The sequence below is a fragment of the Carica papaya genome, chromosome 9 (assembly GCF_054855325.1).
Source record: "Carica papaya isolate Zhongbai chromosome 9, ASM5485532v1, whole genome shotgun sequence".
In the NCBI taxonomy this organism is placed as follows: Eukaryota; Viridiplantae; Streptophyta; class Magnoliopsida; order Brassicales; family Caricaceae; genus Carica; species Carica papaya.
In genome coordinates, this window is record NC_142317.1 from 2,999,208 (window position 1) to 3,016,600 (window position 17,393).

Here is a 17,393-nt window from a genome sequence, read left to right on the forward strand (position 1 = left end):
ACTGACCAGTAAACTGGTTCACGCTTTCATTAATTTCTTTCCAAATCAGAATGATCTTTATTCTTTTCCTTAATTGCTTAAGTTACAAAGCTGTTGTAATTATAACCACAAGGGAAGCAGGAAACTTATGGGTTATAAATACCATTTTGGTCTAACTTCCTCTTCCTTCTCTGTCAATTCTCGATACTGATACCACTCAGCTCCAGCCTTACCCACAGGCAATGGTTGGCGGACAAAAATCTCCACTGGCTTGGGAACACGAACAGCTAGCTGCAGTTTTTCGTCAGTTTCTTCCAAATTTCTATTCAAAGTACATGACCTATGAGTAGGTTCAACAGAAATCCATCCCAGACCAGAAATAGCCACATCCTTAGCAGGCCTATTAAGTAGAACAAATAAGCATTTCGAGCCCAGATAACCAAATCAAGTAAAAACACATAAGAGCAAGCCTCAGTATGAAAAATCCAGACTCTAAAATACAATTTCACCTTGATGCATGTTCAAATTCTATTTGAAGACTACGTTCTGTTTCCAGCCCTCTCCAATCTTCTGCTTTCTGTTTTCCAGTTGGAGGTGTCAATAGAACTCCAAGTTCTTTCTGCAGAAACCCCAAAACAAAGCCGCAATGAACAGTGAGCACATTACAAGACCCAGAAAAGAAAGAAACCTGCCTTTGGTAAAACTCATTATAAACGAAGCAAACAGCATCCGATAAGAGAAAAAAAGACAGCAAAAACAGCATCTTGCCTGGTAAAACTCATCTGCTTCATCAGTTGGCACTACATGAATCTTCAAAGCCTTGGGTCCATAAAATGTTAAACATGTTTCTGGGAGGACCTGTTTAGGAACAGTAAGTACCAAAACCTGACAAATAAAAATGATATAATAAGATTTACACCTTTAAGACATCAATCCTCACAAGGCCACCCCAGAATATCGAAAAACCATTCAAGCCATTGGATTTGAACTTGTCAGCAATTTCATCTTCTGAGGACGCTTGAAAGTTCTGCAGAATCAAAATATAGCATCAGAATAGAGTAGCACGAGATGCAATTTTCAAGGAAAGTTCAAAAGCAAACATACAGGAAAGGATTGACCCCTAAGCCGAGATTGAGGAGCAAGGTCAGGTAAATCTTCTGCATGTACAACTGCTGTTTGCCTGTGGTGTAGATGAACACCTGGAGTGTCATATAACTTCCCTCCTCCAAGAAAAGCATCAATTTGAATTGGGCCTAAGGTAGTTCCAGGAACAGCAGATTGTATGGGCTTATACTTTTGTGCTGCAGCAGCAGCCGGATCCTTTTGCGCCATTGTTTCTGATATTATAAGTTAATCATAGTGAAAGTCAACATAAAAGATCTAATATAAAAGGCCTAACTACAGAGATAGATAATAAGAAATCAAGTGTACAAATTGAGCTGTATTTGGATTTATTCAGGGCTTGGCTAGCTAGTCCGAAATTGCATCAAATAAAAAAGACTGGAGTATAGAGTTGGATAAAACAAAATCAACTGCACATATTAAGCTGTATTTAAATTTAACTTAGCCTGTTTCTAGTTAGTCCAATAAATAGCATTTACAAGGATATCTCCACAGGAAGTAATGACGTGTAAAAGGTCAATTTTGATTTTCCCTTAAAGGATAAACTTTGATTTCCTCCTAAAAAGAGAGCATCAAAACAGTCCTACAGATTTGTATGCATTAATAGTGGATACTCTGGTCCTATTTTTCGAGTAATAGGACCTTTCCATGTAGAAGTGGGCTAAATATGTGTTTTACTTTCCAAAACCAGATTATCATGAAGATTTTCCTACTTCGTGATTAGATTTGGAGAGAAAAAAAGCAGTATAGTCTTTAGAATTCTGAATAATAGATATGCCTTTCATAGGGTAAATCTCAATGAACAAACCATGAAAATCTTTTCTCTTTTACTTTTCTGCATTTATCTGCCTGTGCATTTTCTCTATCCCACAACATAATTTGGAAAGAAAAGAATTTCAAATATACAAATAATCATTTAAAAATAATCACCTAAGATATATAAACACATTTGATATTCTTAAAAGAAACATTTTTTTTTTTTCTTAAATGCACAATCATAATTTAGCACTGCAGTATCTTCAAGAACAGTACCGTTATCAAACACAGATACTAGGAACAACATACTCAACAACATTTTATGGAAGGTAGGTTCCAACATATTGTACTTGATTTTTAATAGACACGAGTTTTTAACTAAACAGCTAAAAAGAAGGCCTTTTAACATAAGTTTTCTTCCTCAGTACAACTAAAAGAAGCCATAGCATAATGCCTATAATGTCAATGGTAAGGGTCCTGAAAATAATCAAATTGGGGAAAAGAGAGACACAAAATTCAGGTGGGCAGTAAGCAATATATTATTCCAACTCAATTTTTAGTTTCTATTAGAATAGTAACTAGAGTACGTTCCAGAGAGAGGCGATAGCCTAACACTATTGCTCCTTTACAGGACGAATTCGACTTTCTAGTTTCTATTAGAATAATCAGTGTGGATTCTAAGAGATGCCATGGTCCAAAAGTATTGGACCATTCTAAATATGAATATGGGCAACTTTATAAGATTTAGTTTTTAAACCATATTCCTACTTCGAAATTGAAATTGTCAATAACACCTTAACGTGAATTTCTTTATCATCTTCTTTTTATTTTTGGAGGAGAAAAGGCATTGGAGAACATAAAATTACTTTGAAACTAGTAAAGAAAATGAAAAGATTAACTTACTCAATAAAGCATTGATAAATGCAGATTTCCCAACATTAGCTGAACCCTGGGAGAATTGTAACATCAATCGGGTGTGTCAATATACATGTAGCAGTTGAAGTTTGAAAAACTCAAAGAAGGTCTGCCTAACTCTGAAATGAAAAAACTGAGGACCAAAGAACTGGAGAGGAAAAGTGAGATGAAGGGACGCTAGGAAAAGTTCTTGAGTGGCTAGAGAAAAGAGAAAAAGTAGGTTCCCAGGAGAAATGAATAGATTTATGGGAGTCACATAGATTTCTCAGAAAATCAGTCAGGCCCCTAAGGCAAAAGTAGATTTACCATCATGCAGGTTCTAAGAAAATCAATAAAATAGATAAAGCATAAACGATGTTATAGACGGCTACTTTTGAAAATGGAACGAAAATTTTCAAAAAATGTGGAGAACATTTTTCCCAACATTTGAAGCTTCCAATTTATCCTAGTTAGAGGAAAGATCAAATAAATCCTAAAATGCCATGCCAACTCCATAAACTGATCAGGTAGCTGAATAACCGAGGATTTGATCATTACATGTAAATCAGCATGAACTATCCAATTTAAAGGTCTTACTCACCAGAATATAAACATCCCGCCCCTGCAAAAGAAAAATCAGCACAAAAAAAAGGTTGAGTGAAAGATATGGGAACCCAAAAAATAATGCAGTACATAAAAGTAACCCTAGTTTTATACTGTGGCAGATCTTAATCCTGCAATTACATATTTAGAAGAATACAGCTAATGATGAAAGCATAATCGAACAGGTACAGAGGGGAGGTGAGAGAACTTTAGCCTAGGAACGTTTCCCAAACCAATGTGGCACAACTGTAAACAAAGTTCATGCTTTTTACTTTTATGCAATTATGAGGTTTTGGATATGTGCCCATAGAAGAAAATAAGTATTATATGTGAAGTTCAGAGAATAAGCAGTAAAATGTTTGAACAAGTGGAAGATATTAGCACCAATACAGATAGATACACATACATATTTATCCATATGTACGTTTTAGCGGAGAAATAGACAACCTTTTTCTCTTTTTGGATTTCTGATGCAACCGCAGCAATTCCTACCAAAGACTTTGAACTGGTGAGATGGACACTCAAGACGCTGCAAAAGAAGCATACAGTAAGAAATTCAAAAAAACCTTGGTGCATAAAGCCAGAAACCTCTTCTAAAACTCAATTAGATATAGCAACCGTGCGACTAAATTGACCAAAGGCATAAATAATTTAGTGCAAAAGAATTCCGCAGAACTCACTAATATAGCATATAAAAACATAAAGGAGTAAAACCTACTTAAGCTTCTTCTTTGTTGTTGCCTCCACAACCCAATCACCAACACAATTAAGATCAGTTCCTCTTGGAAGGAGATCAACCTAGAAGTAAAAAGTATGACTAGTTCAGGCAATTATCAAAAGATCATAGGAGCAACTGTATAAAAATTTATCACCTTAGTTATAACTAATATGATTGGATTTGCACCAGCAAGATCACGGACACGAGCCAAAAAGCTACCATTGAAGTCGACTATGTCAACCTAGAAGAAATAATGGAAAAGAGAGAAATATAATTGATGAAACATACTAGAATAGTCCACTACATCAACCTATAAAGATTAATGGTTCAAGACAGAGATAGCTTGAGAAACCTTACTAGAGCAGTAACAATAATTTCAGAACATGTAGACTTTTTTCTTAAATTTCATTCTGACATAACTGTATCACAATGCTTCTGTTAAATGCCCTCAATAAAAATTTGCAAAGCCTTCAAAATTATACAATATATTCTCGTGTTACATTATACTTGTTTTCTGCTTAACCCAGATTCCTTTCTTTTAGAGTCTAAGACAAACTTGATTGATCAGAGTATACACAGACATGAAATATGTTCAATTAGGGTATTGAGCTAGCAGAAATATTTTTGCTTTTCGTGGTCAGGCAATAGATATAGAAATAAAGAATCATTATTGTATCAAGTTTCTGCATTATAAGCTTCAATAAACTTTAATTGTATAGCATACAGAGGTGATTTTTAACAAAGGAGATAAAGCTGTAAGAAGAATTCAGGAACTTATTGTTCCTAAATTATCATTTGCCAAAAAATTTTATTCGTTAAGAGCCATAATATAGATAGGACATTACCAATTTAATGATTAACGCTTTCTCATAGCGCAAGTGAGACAGTTTCTCTCTAAGCTCGTCAGCTGACACAAACTGCTTCCCACCAGGATAACCTCCATTTCCCCCAACAGCAGTTACCATATGTCCATGAGATAAAAGCCTACACCTCCCACAAATAATGGTTCTAAGCTGGTGATGTTTCTTCTTCTGCAAACCGGAAACAAACATCTGTTAATTGCTTGAAAAGAAATTGCTCACACCAATTTTGAACAAAATCAATTTCAGAGATTCCACGGGCAAAGTCCTAAACGTTGCCAGAAATTCACATGGGGCTCTACATGACTGTCAATTCTTCACAGCTGACTCTGCGCATAAATTGCCAATTTTTCATGATTTATATTGCCCAACCTATTTTCATACTTCCTCGTGTATCTAGCAGATTAGAAGAAACAATTAGCAATTATTGCCAACATTTAGTTTACCGTTGAATTCCTCGTACTCAATTAAATTCTCTTTTCTTTTCCCGCGGAGCTACTGAATCAAAATTCTTAAGCATTTCACTGAAAAACCGAAATCCTTTAAATAACTAATGAACGAAAACTACCTCTCAACAACTACTCATCAATTTGTAATAATATTCAGCAAAAATTGTAAATGCAGAAAGTATCAGTCGTCAAAAGACGAATACCAGTTCATAAGTATCCGGGTCCACATAACCAGGAGCATCCGACTCCGAAGTCTGCAATGGAGCCCCACACCCATAACAAGAAGCCACAGCAGTTGTAAGCTTCAACAACTTCTCTCTCTTTTTCTTCCTTTTCTCCTTCTTAACCTCTCTAATCACTAGATTGGCAGCTTCTTCTACCTGCTGGCGCTCGAGGAACCGCTCTCCTCGAGTCGGAGCAGCAGCGCCTGTTCCATCTGGTTCGAGTTTCGAAATCGGATGTCGGGGGTCTGAGACTGGGGTTTGTGACTGTATGCTTTGGCAGAGGACGAGGCTCGGCCTCCTGTAACTTTTGGAGGGCTTAGAGTTAAGATCCGTTAATCGGTGAGGGAGGGAGAAGGGTGATATAAAAGTGGAGAGGGTTTTAAGCGCCATTGCTGACACCTCTGGAGGTTTTACTCACTACAGTGGCACGGAGGTCTGAACCGCTAACGTAAATTTCATTTCAATTATGTCTGAGAAAAAATCAATTTTTTTTCTTCGGGAATTGATGAGTCATCATATTTTCTATATATATATTATATAAATATATAATAAGCCATTAGATATTTTCTCTAATATTGATCGTTTAAATTTTTGATTTTGTAACTTTATTTATTTATTTATTTTTATTTTGTACAAGCCTATATATATTTAAATTTTTTAAAATAAATATTTGGAATTAATAGAAATTACGTCACCGTTATTCAGGCCACATCGAGTTGCCATGGCCAATTTTCCATTTCTCTTCTTGTGCTAAATTTATTGGGCCGCTGACGATCTGAACTTCTGAAGCCTAATAGTCAGCCATTGCCAAATCACGGGCCTCTCGAGTTGGCTCACTCATGAAATTTCAAATTCCCGCCTTTCGATTACCAGAAACCAGAACGGCGGTTTCGTTCCATTTCTTTTCAAAATTGAAAGGAAATTCTATCAAAATCTTAGTCTACTTTCTTTTGGGTTCAACTCGCGTTTCGATTTCCATTTAGCTTTTCAGGGACTGCTTTTACGTTTATTTACTCTGCTATTTTACAACTCATTTGAAATTTCTAGGGTTTTCGAGTCTGTACTGTTCCCATTTCCTAGTTATATTATTGTAATTTGTAGAGGATGTATATCAAGGAGATATGCTTAGAGGGGTTCAAGTCTTATGCGACGAGGACGGTTGTTCCTGGTTTTGATCCCTTTTTCAATGCTATAACGGGGCTAAACGGGTCAGGCAAGTCGAATATCCTCGATTCAATTTGCTTCGTGCTGGGTATAACCAATTTGCAGCAGGTTCGTGCTTCGAATCTTCAGGAGCTCGTCTACAAGCAAGGCCAAGCTGGAATTACCAAGGCCACGGTGTCCATTGTGTTTGATAATTCGGATAGGAGCAGAAGCCCTCTTGGCTACGAGGACCACCCCGAGATTACTGTAACCAGGCAGGTATGTAGCATATTGTAATTGCGTTTTGTTAGAAATCACCGGTTGTTCGGATGAAAAACACGAAAGGAAGTGGGAGCCTGATGGCTAAGTAAGTGTTCTTTAGACCTAACTAGTAAGTACTTAGTGTTCTTTAGACCAAACTAGTTTTTGAAGCCATGAAAATATTTTTCTACTCGAATTAGTGGTGTTGCTTAGTGCTGATTATTGAATTGCAAAAAACATAATTTTTAAATGCAATTTGGCCAAGTTTTAGCATTACTTCGTGCTGGTTGGTTTATCTGTCAAAGTAGCCTGGCCTAGTCTGGGATGGTGATGGTGGTGAGTTCATACTTGATGTGGAAGACTTTCATTACAGATTTATGAAGTATGATCCCGCTATTGCTAGAACAGAAGATCAATAATAAATTGTATCAGTTTAAGTCAACTGTCTCAAAGAAGAGTCCATGGAGTCTCGTCCATTCTCTTATTTAATATTGCTCCCAATTTCTTGGTCTATTATTGGATTTTTGTGTTTCTTCTTTTTGTTTGAAATTCATATTGCTTGCTCTTTGTACTTCTGTCAGTCGAGGATTAAGCTTAATTCAAATTCTAATATATAGAATAATAATTAGATTGCCATATAAATGAGAAAAAATTTTGGATGAAAAATAACATCAACATTTAAAGTCAATTTCATGTCTACTTAAGTTTAGTTGTTTTGGTAATCTTTTTATTTATAGGTGGGAATTGAAATCAATCCCATTGTGAAAATAAAAATATGAACGATTTAGTTATATATCAAATATATAAATTATGATTCTTTTATATATCAAATAATCAAATCTAGGAATTGAATGATAATAGAATTGGTTTGACAAGTTTGTGTTAAAATTTAAAAATTATATTTAATGTGATTGAGTGTGTTAAAATATAATCTAAAGAGATATACTTATATAGCCTAGAGTTCTTTTTATTAGGATTAACATTTCCAGATAATTGGTTGTTCAACTTAACTGTTTCAGAGCTATAGGTTTGGATAATATGGACAGATATGTGAATTGTAATTACGCTGGTTTCTTAAGTTGCGGTTTTGTAACATTTGGTATTTTTAAGTGCTATGAATGAAAATTTTGGGTATTAACTTTTTTTCTTTGCTGCTTCTTATTTGTTGACATCCAATTGTTGAGAATGTATTTCTTGCTGTTTAGATTGTGGTCGGTGGAAGGAACAAATATCTGATCAATGGAAAGCTTGCCCAGCCAAGTCAAGTCCAGAATCTTTTTCACTCCGTTCAACTTAATGTTAATAATCCACATTTTCTCATAATGCAAGGTCGTATCACCAAGGTCTTAAACATGAAACCTCCAGAAATATTGTCCATGCTTGAAGAGGCTGCTGGGACAAGAATGTATGAAACAAAGAAAGAGGCTGCATTGAAAACGCTTGAGAAGAAGCAGACTAAGGTTGATGAAATAAACAAGCTTCTTGACCATGAAATATTGCCTGCTTTAGAGAAGTTGAGGAAACAACGTACACAATACATGCAGTGGACTAATGGCAACGCTGAACTTGATCGACTTAAAAGGTTCTGCATTGCTTGTGAATTTGTTCAGGCAGAGAAAATTAGAGACAATGCAATTGGTGAAGTGGAAAAGGTGAAGGAAAAAATTACTGCAATTGATGAGAATACAGAAAGAGCAAAGGCAGAAATACAAGCAATGGAGACAAAACTATCAAATTTGATAGCTGAGAAGGAAGCCAGTATGGGTGGAGACGTAAAAACCTTGACTGAGAAAGTAGATTTGCTATCTAAAAATCTGGTGAGGGAAGTGTCGGTTCTGAATAATAAGGAGGACACTCTAAAGGGTGAAAAAGAGACTGCTGAAAAGGTTAGTGAATTTAAATGACAGATCTTTCATCACTTTCTGCATTTTTCTCAATCTTTACATATTGTCTTATTTTTTCCCACTGTTTCATTTCTTCCACTTTCTTTCTTTCCTTATTATGATTATGACGCTTCAATTTTACATTTTGTTGTTCTCCAGATTGTTCATAATATTGAAGACTTGAAGCAATCTGTAGAAGAGAGGGCCTCTGCTGTGAGAAGGTGTGAAGATGGAGCAGCTGATCTGAGAAGGAGAGTTGAGGAACTTTCTAAGAATTTGGAAGACTGCGAAAAGGAATACCAGGTAAAAATTGGATATATACTTTTCCTCTCTATAGCTGATTTCCTATGGTATGCTTGAACTTAGTTTTGAACCATCTTTGTTCTAACAGTCAAGTAATTACTCTGTAATATAGGGCGTACTCGCTGGGAAGAGCAGTGGAGATGAGGAGAAATGCCTTCAAGATCAGCTAGGTGATGCAAAGGTTGCTGTTGGGAGTGCTGAAACAGAACTAAAGCAGCTAAAAACAAAAATTAGCCATTGTGAAAAGGAGCTGAAGGAGAAAACTGAACACTTAAAATCGAAGCAGGGAGAAGCTGCTGCTGTACAGAATGAGCTAACTACCAGAAGAAAAGATCTGGAAAATGTTAAAATGGCACTAGAATCTCTTCCATATGAAGAGGGCCAGATGGAAGCTTTGCAAAAGGTTCTTATGTAACTGCTTAGATGTTTGTCATTTACCACTTAGATAGTATATGGATTTCTTTTCAGTCAAATTAGTTTCCAAACTAAAGCATTTCTATAGGATCGTTCATCTGAGTTGGAGTTAGTGCAAAATCTGAAAGATGAAATACGCAATCTTTCGGCACAACTGGCAAATGTTCAGTTTAAATATCGAGATCCTGTGAAAAATTTCGACAGATCTAAGGTGAAAGGTGTGGTTGCAGAACTGATCAAAGTAAAGGATAACTCTGCAATGACAGCCTTAGAGGTTATAATTGCATGATTTGTCATAGTTGATTACATAATTTCAATGTCCCGTAATGATGCTTACGTCGAGTTTACTTGCAGGTCACTGCCGGTGGAAAGTTGTTTAATGTTGTTGTTGATACTGAAGATACTGGAAAACAGCTCCTTAAAAATGGTGATCTTCGCAGAAGAGTGACAATTATACCTTTGAACAAAATTCAGTCCCACCTTGTTCCCCCTCGAGTGCAGCAAACTGCTGTTAGATTGGTTAGTGATTGATATTGTTTTTCTTTTTCTGCAAAATTAACATCATCGTTTGTCCACTATTTAATGATTTTATCACTGAATTTTCAGGTTGGCAAGGAGAATGCAGAATTGGCACTCTCTTTGGTAGGCTACAGTGAAGAATTGAAGGTAATAATTCCATGGGGCTTGCTAGTCTTCTGTTGATTTCTTTAAATGGTAAATTGTTTTTGTTGGGTTCTCGAAAAAAAAAATAAGGGGCTTGCTAGTCTTCAATGTGAATTGGCTCTGTATGATTCTGGTATTTGATATTTATGATTATAAAAGCAGAGAATGATGCATAACCAGAAAAGGAAATTTTTGTTTTCAAACCCTATTTGTCCTACATCAGAATGTATATTGTGATTAACTTAAACACTTATTGGTTGTCCTTGTACATGCTGATTTGCAGAGTGCTATGGAATACATCTTTGGTTCAACATTTGTCTGCAAAACCATTGATGCTGCAAAAGAGGTATTTCCATCTGTTGCAGTCAGTCCTATAATTTACTGTTTATATTGCTGCTTTTCTTTGTTTTCTGAAGAGTGCACATATTGAACCTTCTGGTTTCCTGCTCTTTTTCTGATCAAACTTTCTGTCTATTGATTTTTTTGTCAGCTTGTGGTTAGTGTTGAATTTCTGCAGGCTATTTCTATCTTGATAACTCCTCTATTGAAAAGTCTTGGCGTGCCTTCTCCAATATGTTATTTTAATTCTTTCAAAGCAAAGTGATTCCTGAATGTTAAATAAATTATTTAAAATTCCAAATTTAATGGTGAAGAAATGATCTTAAATAATCGGCCTGACATGTTTATTGCCAGCTCATGCCCATTTATTTCTGGTTTTAATTTCCTCTTTTGTTATTTATTCAACAAAGAAAAAAGTTATGTTCAGTAATTCAAATATTGTTTTTCTTTTGTTTTGACTTGGTCTTGAATGCATGTCTCATAGGTTGCTTTTAATCGGGAAACTCGCACCCCAACTGTCACTCTTGAAGGTGATATATTTCAACCAAGTGGTCTGCTGACTGGTGGAAGCCGCAAGTGCGTCACTAACCTACTGATTTTTGTTGTTGAATTCTTATACATGGCTTACTTTATGCTGCCTATGTTTTATTTTCTGATTTGAGATAGTATATGGATGAATGATCATCTGCAAGATGCTTGAAGCATTCATTGTTAGTGAAGCTATGTTAATGTTCATAAGTTTCTGTCAATTGGCACATAAAAAGCCTGCACTACAACAAACTTGCTGAAACAGTAGTTTATTGTCACAGGGGTGGTGGTGAATTGTTAAGGCAACTTCATAAATTGGCAGAGGCTGGAAAAGAACTTGTAATACATCAGAAAAAGTTATCTGAGATTGAAGCAAAGGTTGGCGTTAAGACTTCATCCTCTCTCTTACACTCTCTCTTCTTTTTCATTTTCTGAATGATAATTGAAAATTATGTTACTCTGGGTCTATGTGATATGGGTTTGGCACATGGATGATAAAATCTATTGAAAATTTATGCCCATTGAAAATTTATTGCAACATGCACAGATTGCAGACGTGTTACATACTCATGTCTATGCCCATATCTAGATTTGAGAAACATGATCTCATTCATAATTTATATGTTTATAAGTATCATTTCATATTAGAAAAAATTGATCCTATTATCATAAATATCCTTGGGAATAATTGCCTAATGACTGAATCACGTTAGCCTTATATCATTTATTTCCTGGTGTTTGATATCTTTATGTTTTAGAACAACATACGTTAATGCTATTTGGTATTTAAAATTGATGATGACTAGTGGTAGGAGGTGTGACCAGTGATTGACGGGACTCTTCCCTCTATTGTCCTGCTGTATAAGATATTATCTGGTTTGATTTTTTCCACTTTATGATTGGAAAGTTCTAAAATAGCCTTGTTGCTGGGAAGCTTATTCAAAGTTGTGATCAACTGCATGAGTTCTTATTTTTTGTCTTCTTCTTCTTTTTTTTTTTTTTTACTTTTTAACCAAATTGGAAGAGCATTTTGGAGATCCTGCTCTGGTTTCCCTTTTAAGATTGGATTTTTTGATCATGTGAATCACACCCCTGGCCAGTGGGAGAGTTCATATCTAAAGTTCTACTGGCAGTTAATCTCAATAGAAAGGATTAATTGTAAGTGGTGACTTGTTATCTTCTCTTTGGTTCTTGTATATGTTTTCTTTTGATAATAGTGTATATTATACATTTATTTCAGGGGGTTTGGAGGATCATTATACTGTCATTAATTGCTTAACTGGATCTTGTTGAATTATCTGATAACTAGAATTTTGTTGTAATTGTTTAACCATTGCAAGTTTCTGAGATCTCATGCAAAGATGGCAAGGGCCTGCTGTTTTTTTTACTAATATTTTAAACTTTAATCTGCCTTTTGTCTTATTTTTTTCCTTCAACTGTTTCTTATCTTGAGATTGCAGATCAAGGAGCTTCTGCCTCTTCAAAAGAAGTTCATGGACCTTAAAGCACAGTTAGAACTTCAAATGTATGACCTCTCTTTATTTGAAGGCAGAGCCGAACAGAATGAGCATCATAAGGTTTTGCCCCTTTTAACATGTTTGAGCATCATGCTGAGTTGTCACACTGCCTCCTTTTGCTCTATCAAATGTTATGTTTTTTTACTTCATCTATCTTTGGATGTTTTATTTCAAAAAGAAATCTATCTTTGGATGTTTGTAGCTTGCTGAAGCTGTGAAGAGGATTGAACAAGAGCTGGATGAAGCAAAGTCTTCACTCCTAGAAAAGCAACTTCTATATGAAAAGTGTGTTAGCTCTGTTTCCATGCTTGAAAAATCCATAAAAGATCATGACAGTAATCGAGAGGGCTGGCTGAAGGACTTAGAGAAAAAGGTTAAAGCTATGAAAGATAAAATGCAGTCAGCTTCAAAGGATCTAAAGGTAGTTCCCATAATATGTAGTGTGAACTTGCTGACTACTATGCTCCATCTGTTTAAATTACCAGAATGGCATAAGTTTTGACCTTCTCTTTTTTTCTGTGTTGATTGAGGCTGCCCATAGACTCTGGTTGCTTTTTTTCTGGTGGTTGATTTTAAGTTTGTACTATTTGGTGACCATGTGTTATTTAACCAATTATTAAATAGCATTGGTAGGCTTTTTTCTGGTCTTTGAAACATCGAAATCTGTTACAAAAACACTTGCTCTGGCATTTTACACTTTCTGAAACTCAATTGTGAAGATTCAGAACCAGAATAGAGTGGTTAATTACCTTCATATTTTATTTTCCTTTATTTTTAATTCAATTCATGCTGATTTTACATTTCAGTTAAATATTCATTCTTTCACAGTATCTTTTTTTTTTTTTGGCTGTTAGAGGCATGAAAACGAAAGGGAGAGACTTATTATGGAGCAGGAAGCAGTCATGAAGGAGTGCACATCTTTGGAAAGTCAGTTAGGTTTATTGGGAGCACAGATTAGCAATCTCTCTTCAGAAGTAGAGGAGCAAAGGGCCAATGTAAGCGCATATATCTGCTTTTAGAAATGCTCTAGAATGGACCATATGAAATGTTCTCCTACCATTCAGGTTGCTTCCACTCAGAAGGTTCTAGATCAGGCCCAGTCTGAGCTCAAATTATTGCGCTTAAAGATGAAGGAATGTGATTCTGAAATTAGTTGCATTCTCAAGGAACAGCAGACACTTCAGCATAAGCTTGATGAGACAAAGCTTGAGAGGAAGAAGTTGGAAAATGAGGTAACTTTGTTTGTTTCTATCTATTACATTTCCTGTATTTTCAGACAATTAAAATCAGTTTTCCAACTTCTATAACAGGTAAAGCGAATGGAGACAGAGCAGAAAGATTGCTCACTAAAAGTAGAAAAATTAATCGAGAAACATGCATGGATAACATCTGAGAGGCAGCTTTTTGGAAAAAGTGGGACAGATTATGATTTTACATCCCGTGATCCAAAAAAAGCAAATGAAAAACTTGAGAGACTGCAAGCTGAACAGTCAGGGTGTGTTACAATGACTAATAAATTTGTTATTCTCCTAAAAAGTTTCATATTAAGTCTTAGATCTGTTTTCCATGTTCGTATGCTCAAGAAGGATAGCACACTTCTATTCTCTTCCTTGATATGGAAATGACATTTATTATTTATTTTTCTTGTTCGTTTTTTCTCTCTTTTGAAGGCTTGAGAAAAGAGTGAACAAGAAAGCTATGGCCATGTTTGAGAAAGCAGAGGATGAGTACAATGATTTGATGTCCAAGAAAAACATTATTGAGGTTTAGTTTACTCACACTGTCTTAATGTTTTTGTATCTCAATTTATCTGTTCTTATGGTAGATTTCTTTTGCTTAGAATGATAAGTGCAAAATCAAGAAGGTGATTGAAGAGCTAGACGAAAAGAAAAAGGAAACTCTAAAAGTTACCTGGGTTAAAGTTAACAAGTGAGCATTTTCTTTTTCCTGCTTTTTAGTTTTTGTTCACTCTTGCCTCCACTATGACAGTTCTGGTGGTTCTTGTTTTTTTTCTCTTTTCCAGTGACTTTGGATCTATCTTTTCTACCCTTTTACCTGGCACAATGGCAAAGCTAGAACCTCCAGAAGGTGGCAGTTTCCTGGATGGTCTTGAGGTTCGTGTCGCATTTGGAAGTGTTTGGAAACAGTCTCTGTCTGAACTTAGTGGAGGGCAACGGTCTCTTCTCGCACTTTCTCTAATTTTGGCACTTCTTCTATTCAAGCCAGCTCCTCTTTATATACTTGATGAGGTATGCATTAAATTGTAGTTCACTTTTAAAGCTGTTGGATCTTCAGTGCTCTAGCATGTTTTGACATGGAATCCTTTTCTTTTATTCTTGGTCTATTATGCTGCTTTCTAATAATTTTAGAAGGATGCACTAGATGGAATAAAAATATTACAATGTTATTACCCTTGTACGTTCTATAGTAAATGGCATAATGACTATTAATACAAGATGCTATGAGTTGTATAAATGTTTGGGAATTGGAAAACATATATCTGTTGTTCTGGATACTAGTAATGAGTTTATTGTCATTGCTCCTTTTATCCAAGGAAGGAGTCATACGATTACTGAATATTCTTAAATTGTTTTTAATACACAAGTAAACCTTTCATGGCATTATTTGGGATAGACACTTTGTTGTAGTTGAAATATGACAATATGGTGCAGTGCTAGTTTAGTGATTTATATTACAGATAAATCAAGGATTTGCTTCACAATACCTTGTGAAGGTTGATGGAAGGTAAAATTCTTGAGTATTAAGGTTTTATGTGATTAAAGAGTGCAGAACTCTGTGGTGTTGCATGTTTGTAATTACTGACTTTTAGCCAAGAAAAAATCTTTAGTTTCCATGATCGAGATGGATAGAACATAAATGTGTGTGGATATTCGTGTACAAGCAATGCTCACACAGACATTCAAATACTATATAATATTAAAGTCGAGTTTGCTTCAGTTCTCATTTAAATCCTGTGCTGTTAATTCTCATATTAGCCTTAACACAGAAAATGCAAAACATAATTTGTATGTTTTAGCTACTGTCACTCAAGTATGAATTCTTTAATGGCGGGACTTAGATTTTTGTCTTTCTACGTGGCAGTGGAATGCTTACCACCAAGGAATTTAAATTGAAGATGATGGTAACTAAGACTTACAAGTTAAATTATGCATATTAAAGACTAACACAAGAATTAAAACTAGAAATTGGGTAGGAATTGAATGATAAATGAACCAAATACAAAGTTTTTTTTCAGTTGCATTACTGCTGTTCTATTTTCATAAGACATCATTGGTAAAAAGTTGAGGGCAATTGTATCTCAAATAATGAAATTCTTAATATGGTTGGCAGGTTGATGCAGCTCTTGATCTGAGTCACACACAGAATATAGGGAGAATGATTAAGACTCATTTTCCACATTCACAGGTTTGATAATTTCTTCTTGGATTGCAACTTTTCAAGATATTTATACAATATTTTCATGGAGTTCTGAACTTGTGGCCTTAGAATATGGAACTAGTGAATGCATACTGTCACATAGATATAAATGGTCCCTCTTGGGTAATTATTAGTTAAATACCTAAGGGCAGGGGTAGGAAAAGGGAAAAGAAAATTTGAACAATTGAGCAATTAAGTGGATAGTTAACAATTCTTTATTGTGAATTGTATATGGGCAAATATTTTATGATCTGCTTTGGGTTCTTGTGCTCTGCAGTTTATAGTGGTTTCACTAAAGGAAGGCATGTTCAATAATGCCAATGTTCTGTTCCGTACAAAATTTGTGGATGGTGTTTCTACTGTCCAGAGAACTGTTGCCCCCAAGTAGAACGAGTAACTGCTCTATCTTGTCAGGTTGTGTTGGTTGTAATTCGCTCATGTACTTAACTGTGTCCTGGCTAAATATTTTGTAGATAGCATTTTGGTTAATTCAAGGGTTAATTTATGGGCATGATTGTAAGATGCCTTACTGTGATTCTTATGGTCGAACGGGTAAAATGTAGATGTAACATAAAAGTTATACAAATTTTCATGATCCGCAATCATTCTGTTGCGATCTTTCTACTTGACTCGGGTAGTGATGGAGAGATTTCAACTTATTTCTTCCTGAAGTTACTTTAGCTTAAAAAATGGCTAGTGATTTTACAAACTGAAGTTGCAGAATGTCTTGTACTTCCTACTCCATGCCCATCTCAAGGAGGAGCAGCTCTCTTAAGCTTTTCAATTACAGAAAACTGACTGTATTTTTTCATCATATTATCATAATTTTATTTTTAATGATGCTATTATTTTAAAATAATACGAGATAATTATTATATCATTCTATGTCTTCATCAATTTATATTACGATATTTGATTGTTATTTACTTTTGAAGTTAAGACTCAGAGATTATCTTAAATTGTTATCTATTATTGAAATGTGGATTTAAAATATCTTTTGTTAGAAATTTTTAGAAACATTTCAAAAACTAAAGTAATTTATTTTAAATGGTATTGTAATTTTATTATAGAGTTAATTATTGGAGTTTGAGTTTTATTTTTTTTATTTCACATAAAAAAATCTATGAAATAATATTATATGTTATTCTTACCTATTTAACTTATTATTTTAGTAATAAACAATATTATTAATTAATTTCTTATAATTAATAATTTTTCTTTCTTTCTTTCACAAATCTAAATGTATTAAGCAGAAATTGCTAAAAAAATATATATATATATTTTGAAATCTCTCTTTTT

The 17,393-nt window shown here is 34.8% G+C and overlaps 2 protein-coding genes across 2 annotated transcripts; one reads left to right on the top strand and one right to left on the bottom strand.

Annotated features, from left to right (window-relative positions):
- Nucleotides 1-2: 2 nt before the first annotated feature.
- On the bottom strand, nt 3-6,110 carry NOA1 (P-loop containing nucleoside triphosphate hydrolases superfamily protein). The gene is made up of 12 exons (XM_022053761.2): nt 5,585-6,110; nt 4,918-5,103; nt 4,227-4,313; nt 4,073-4,152; nt 3,802-3,883; nt 3,353-3,373; nt 2,761-2,806; nt 1,084-1,316; nt 899-1,006; nt 748-837; nt 489-598; nt 3-379 (listed from the first exon to the last, which is right to left on the bottom strand). Exons 1-12 carry the CDS (start codon nt 5,993-5,995, stop codon nt 133-135), a joined length of 1,701 nt encoding a protein of 566 aa, XP_021909453.1. The 5' UTR covers nt 5,996-6,110; the 3' UTR covers nt 3-132.
- A 214-nt stretch (nt 6,111-6,324) lies between these two features.
- ATSMC2 (Structural maintenance of chromosomes (SMC) family protein) lies at nt 6,325-16,718 on the top strand. The gene is made up of 20 exons (XM_088212147.1): nt 6,325-7,027; nt 8,215-8,895; nt 9,052-9,195; nt 9,308-9,598; nt 9,698-9,883; nt 9,964-10,128; nt 10,216-10,275; nt 10,556-10,618; nt 11,096-11,187; nt 11,421-11,517; nt 12,600-12,716; nt 12,859-13,077; nt 13,511-13,651; nt 13,721-13,888; nt 13,967-14,151; nt 14,327-14,420; nt 14,497-14,585; nt 14,680-14,905; nt 16,008-16,082; nt 16,372-16,718. Exons 1-20 carry the CDS (start codon nt 6,710-6,712, stop codon nt 16,480-16,482), a joined length of 3,522 nt encoding a protein of 1,173 aa, XP_088068273.1. The 5' UTR covers nt 6,325-6,709; the 3' UTR covers nt 16,483-16,718.
- Nucleotides 16,719-17,393: the final 675 nt, after the last annotated feature.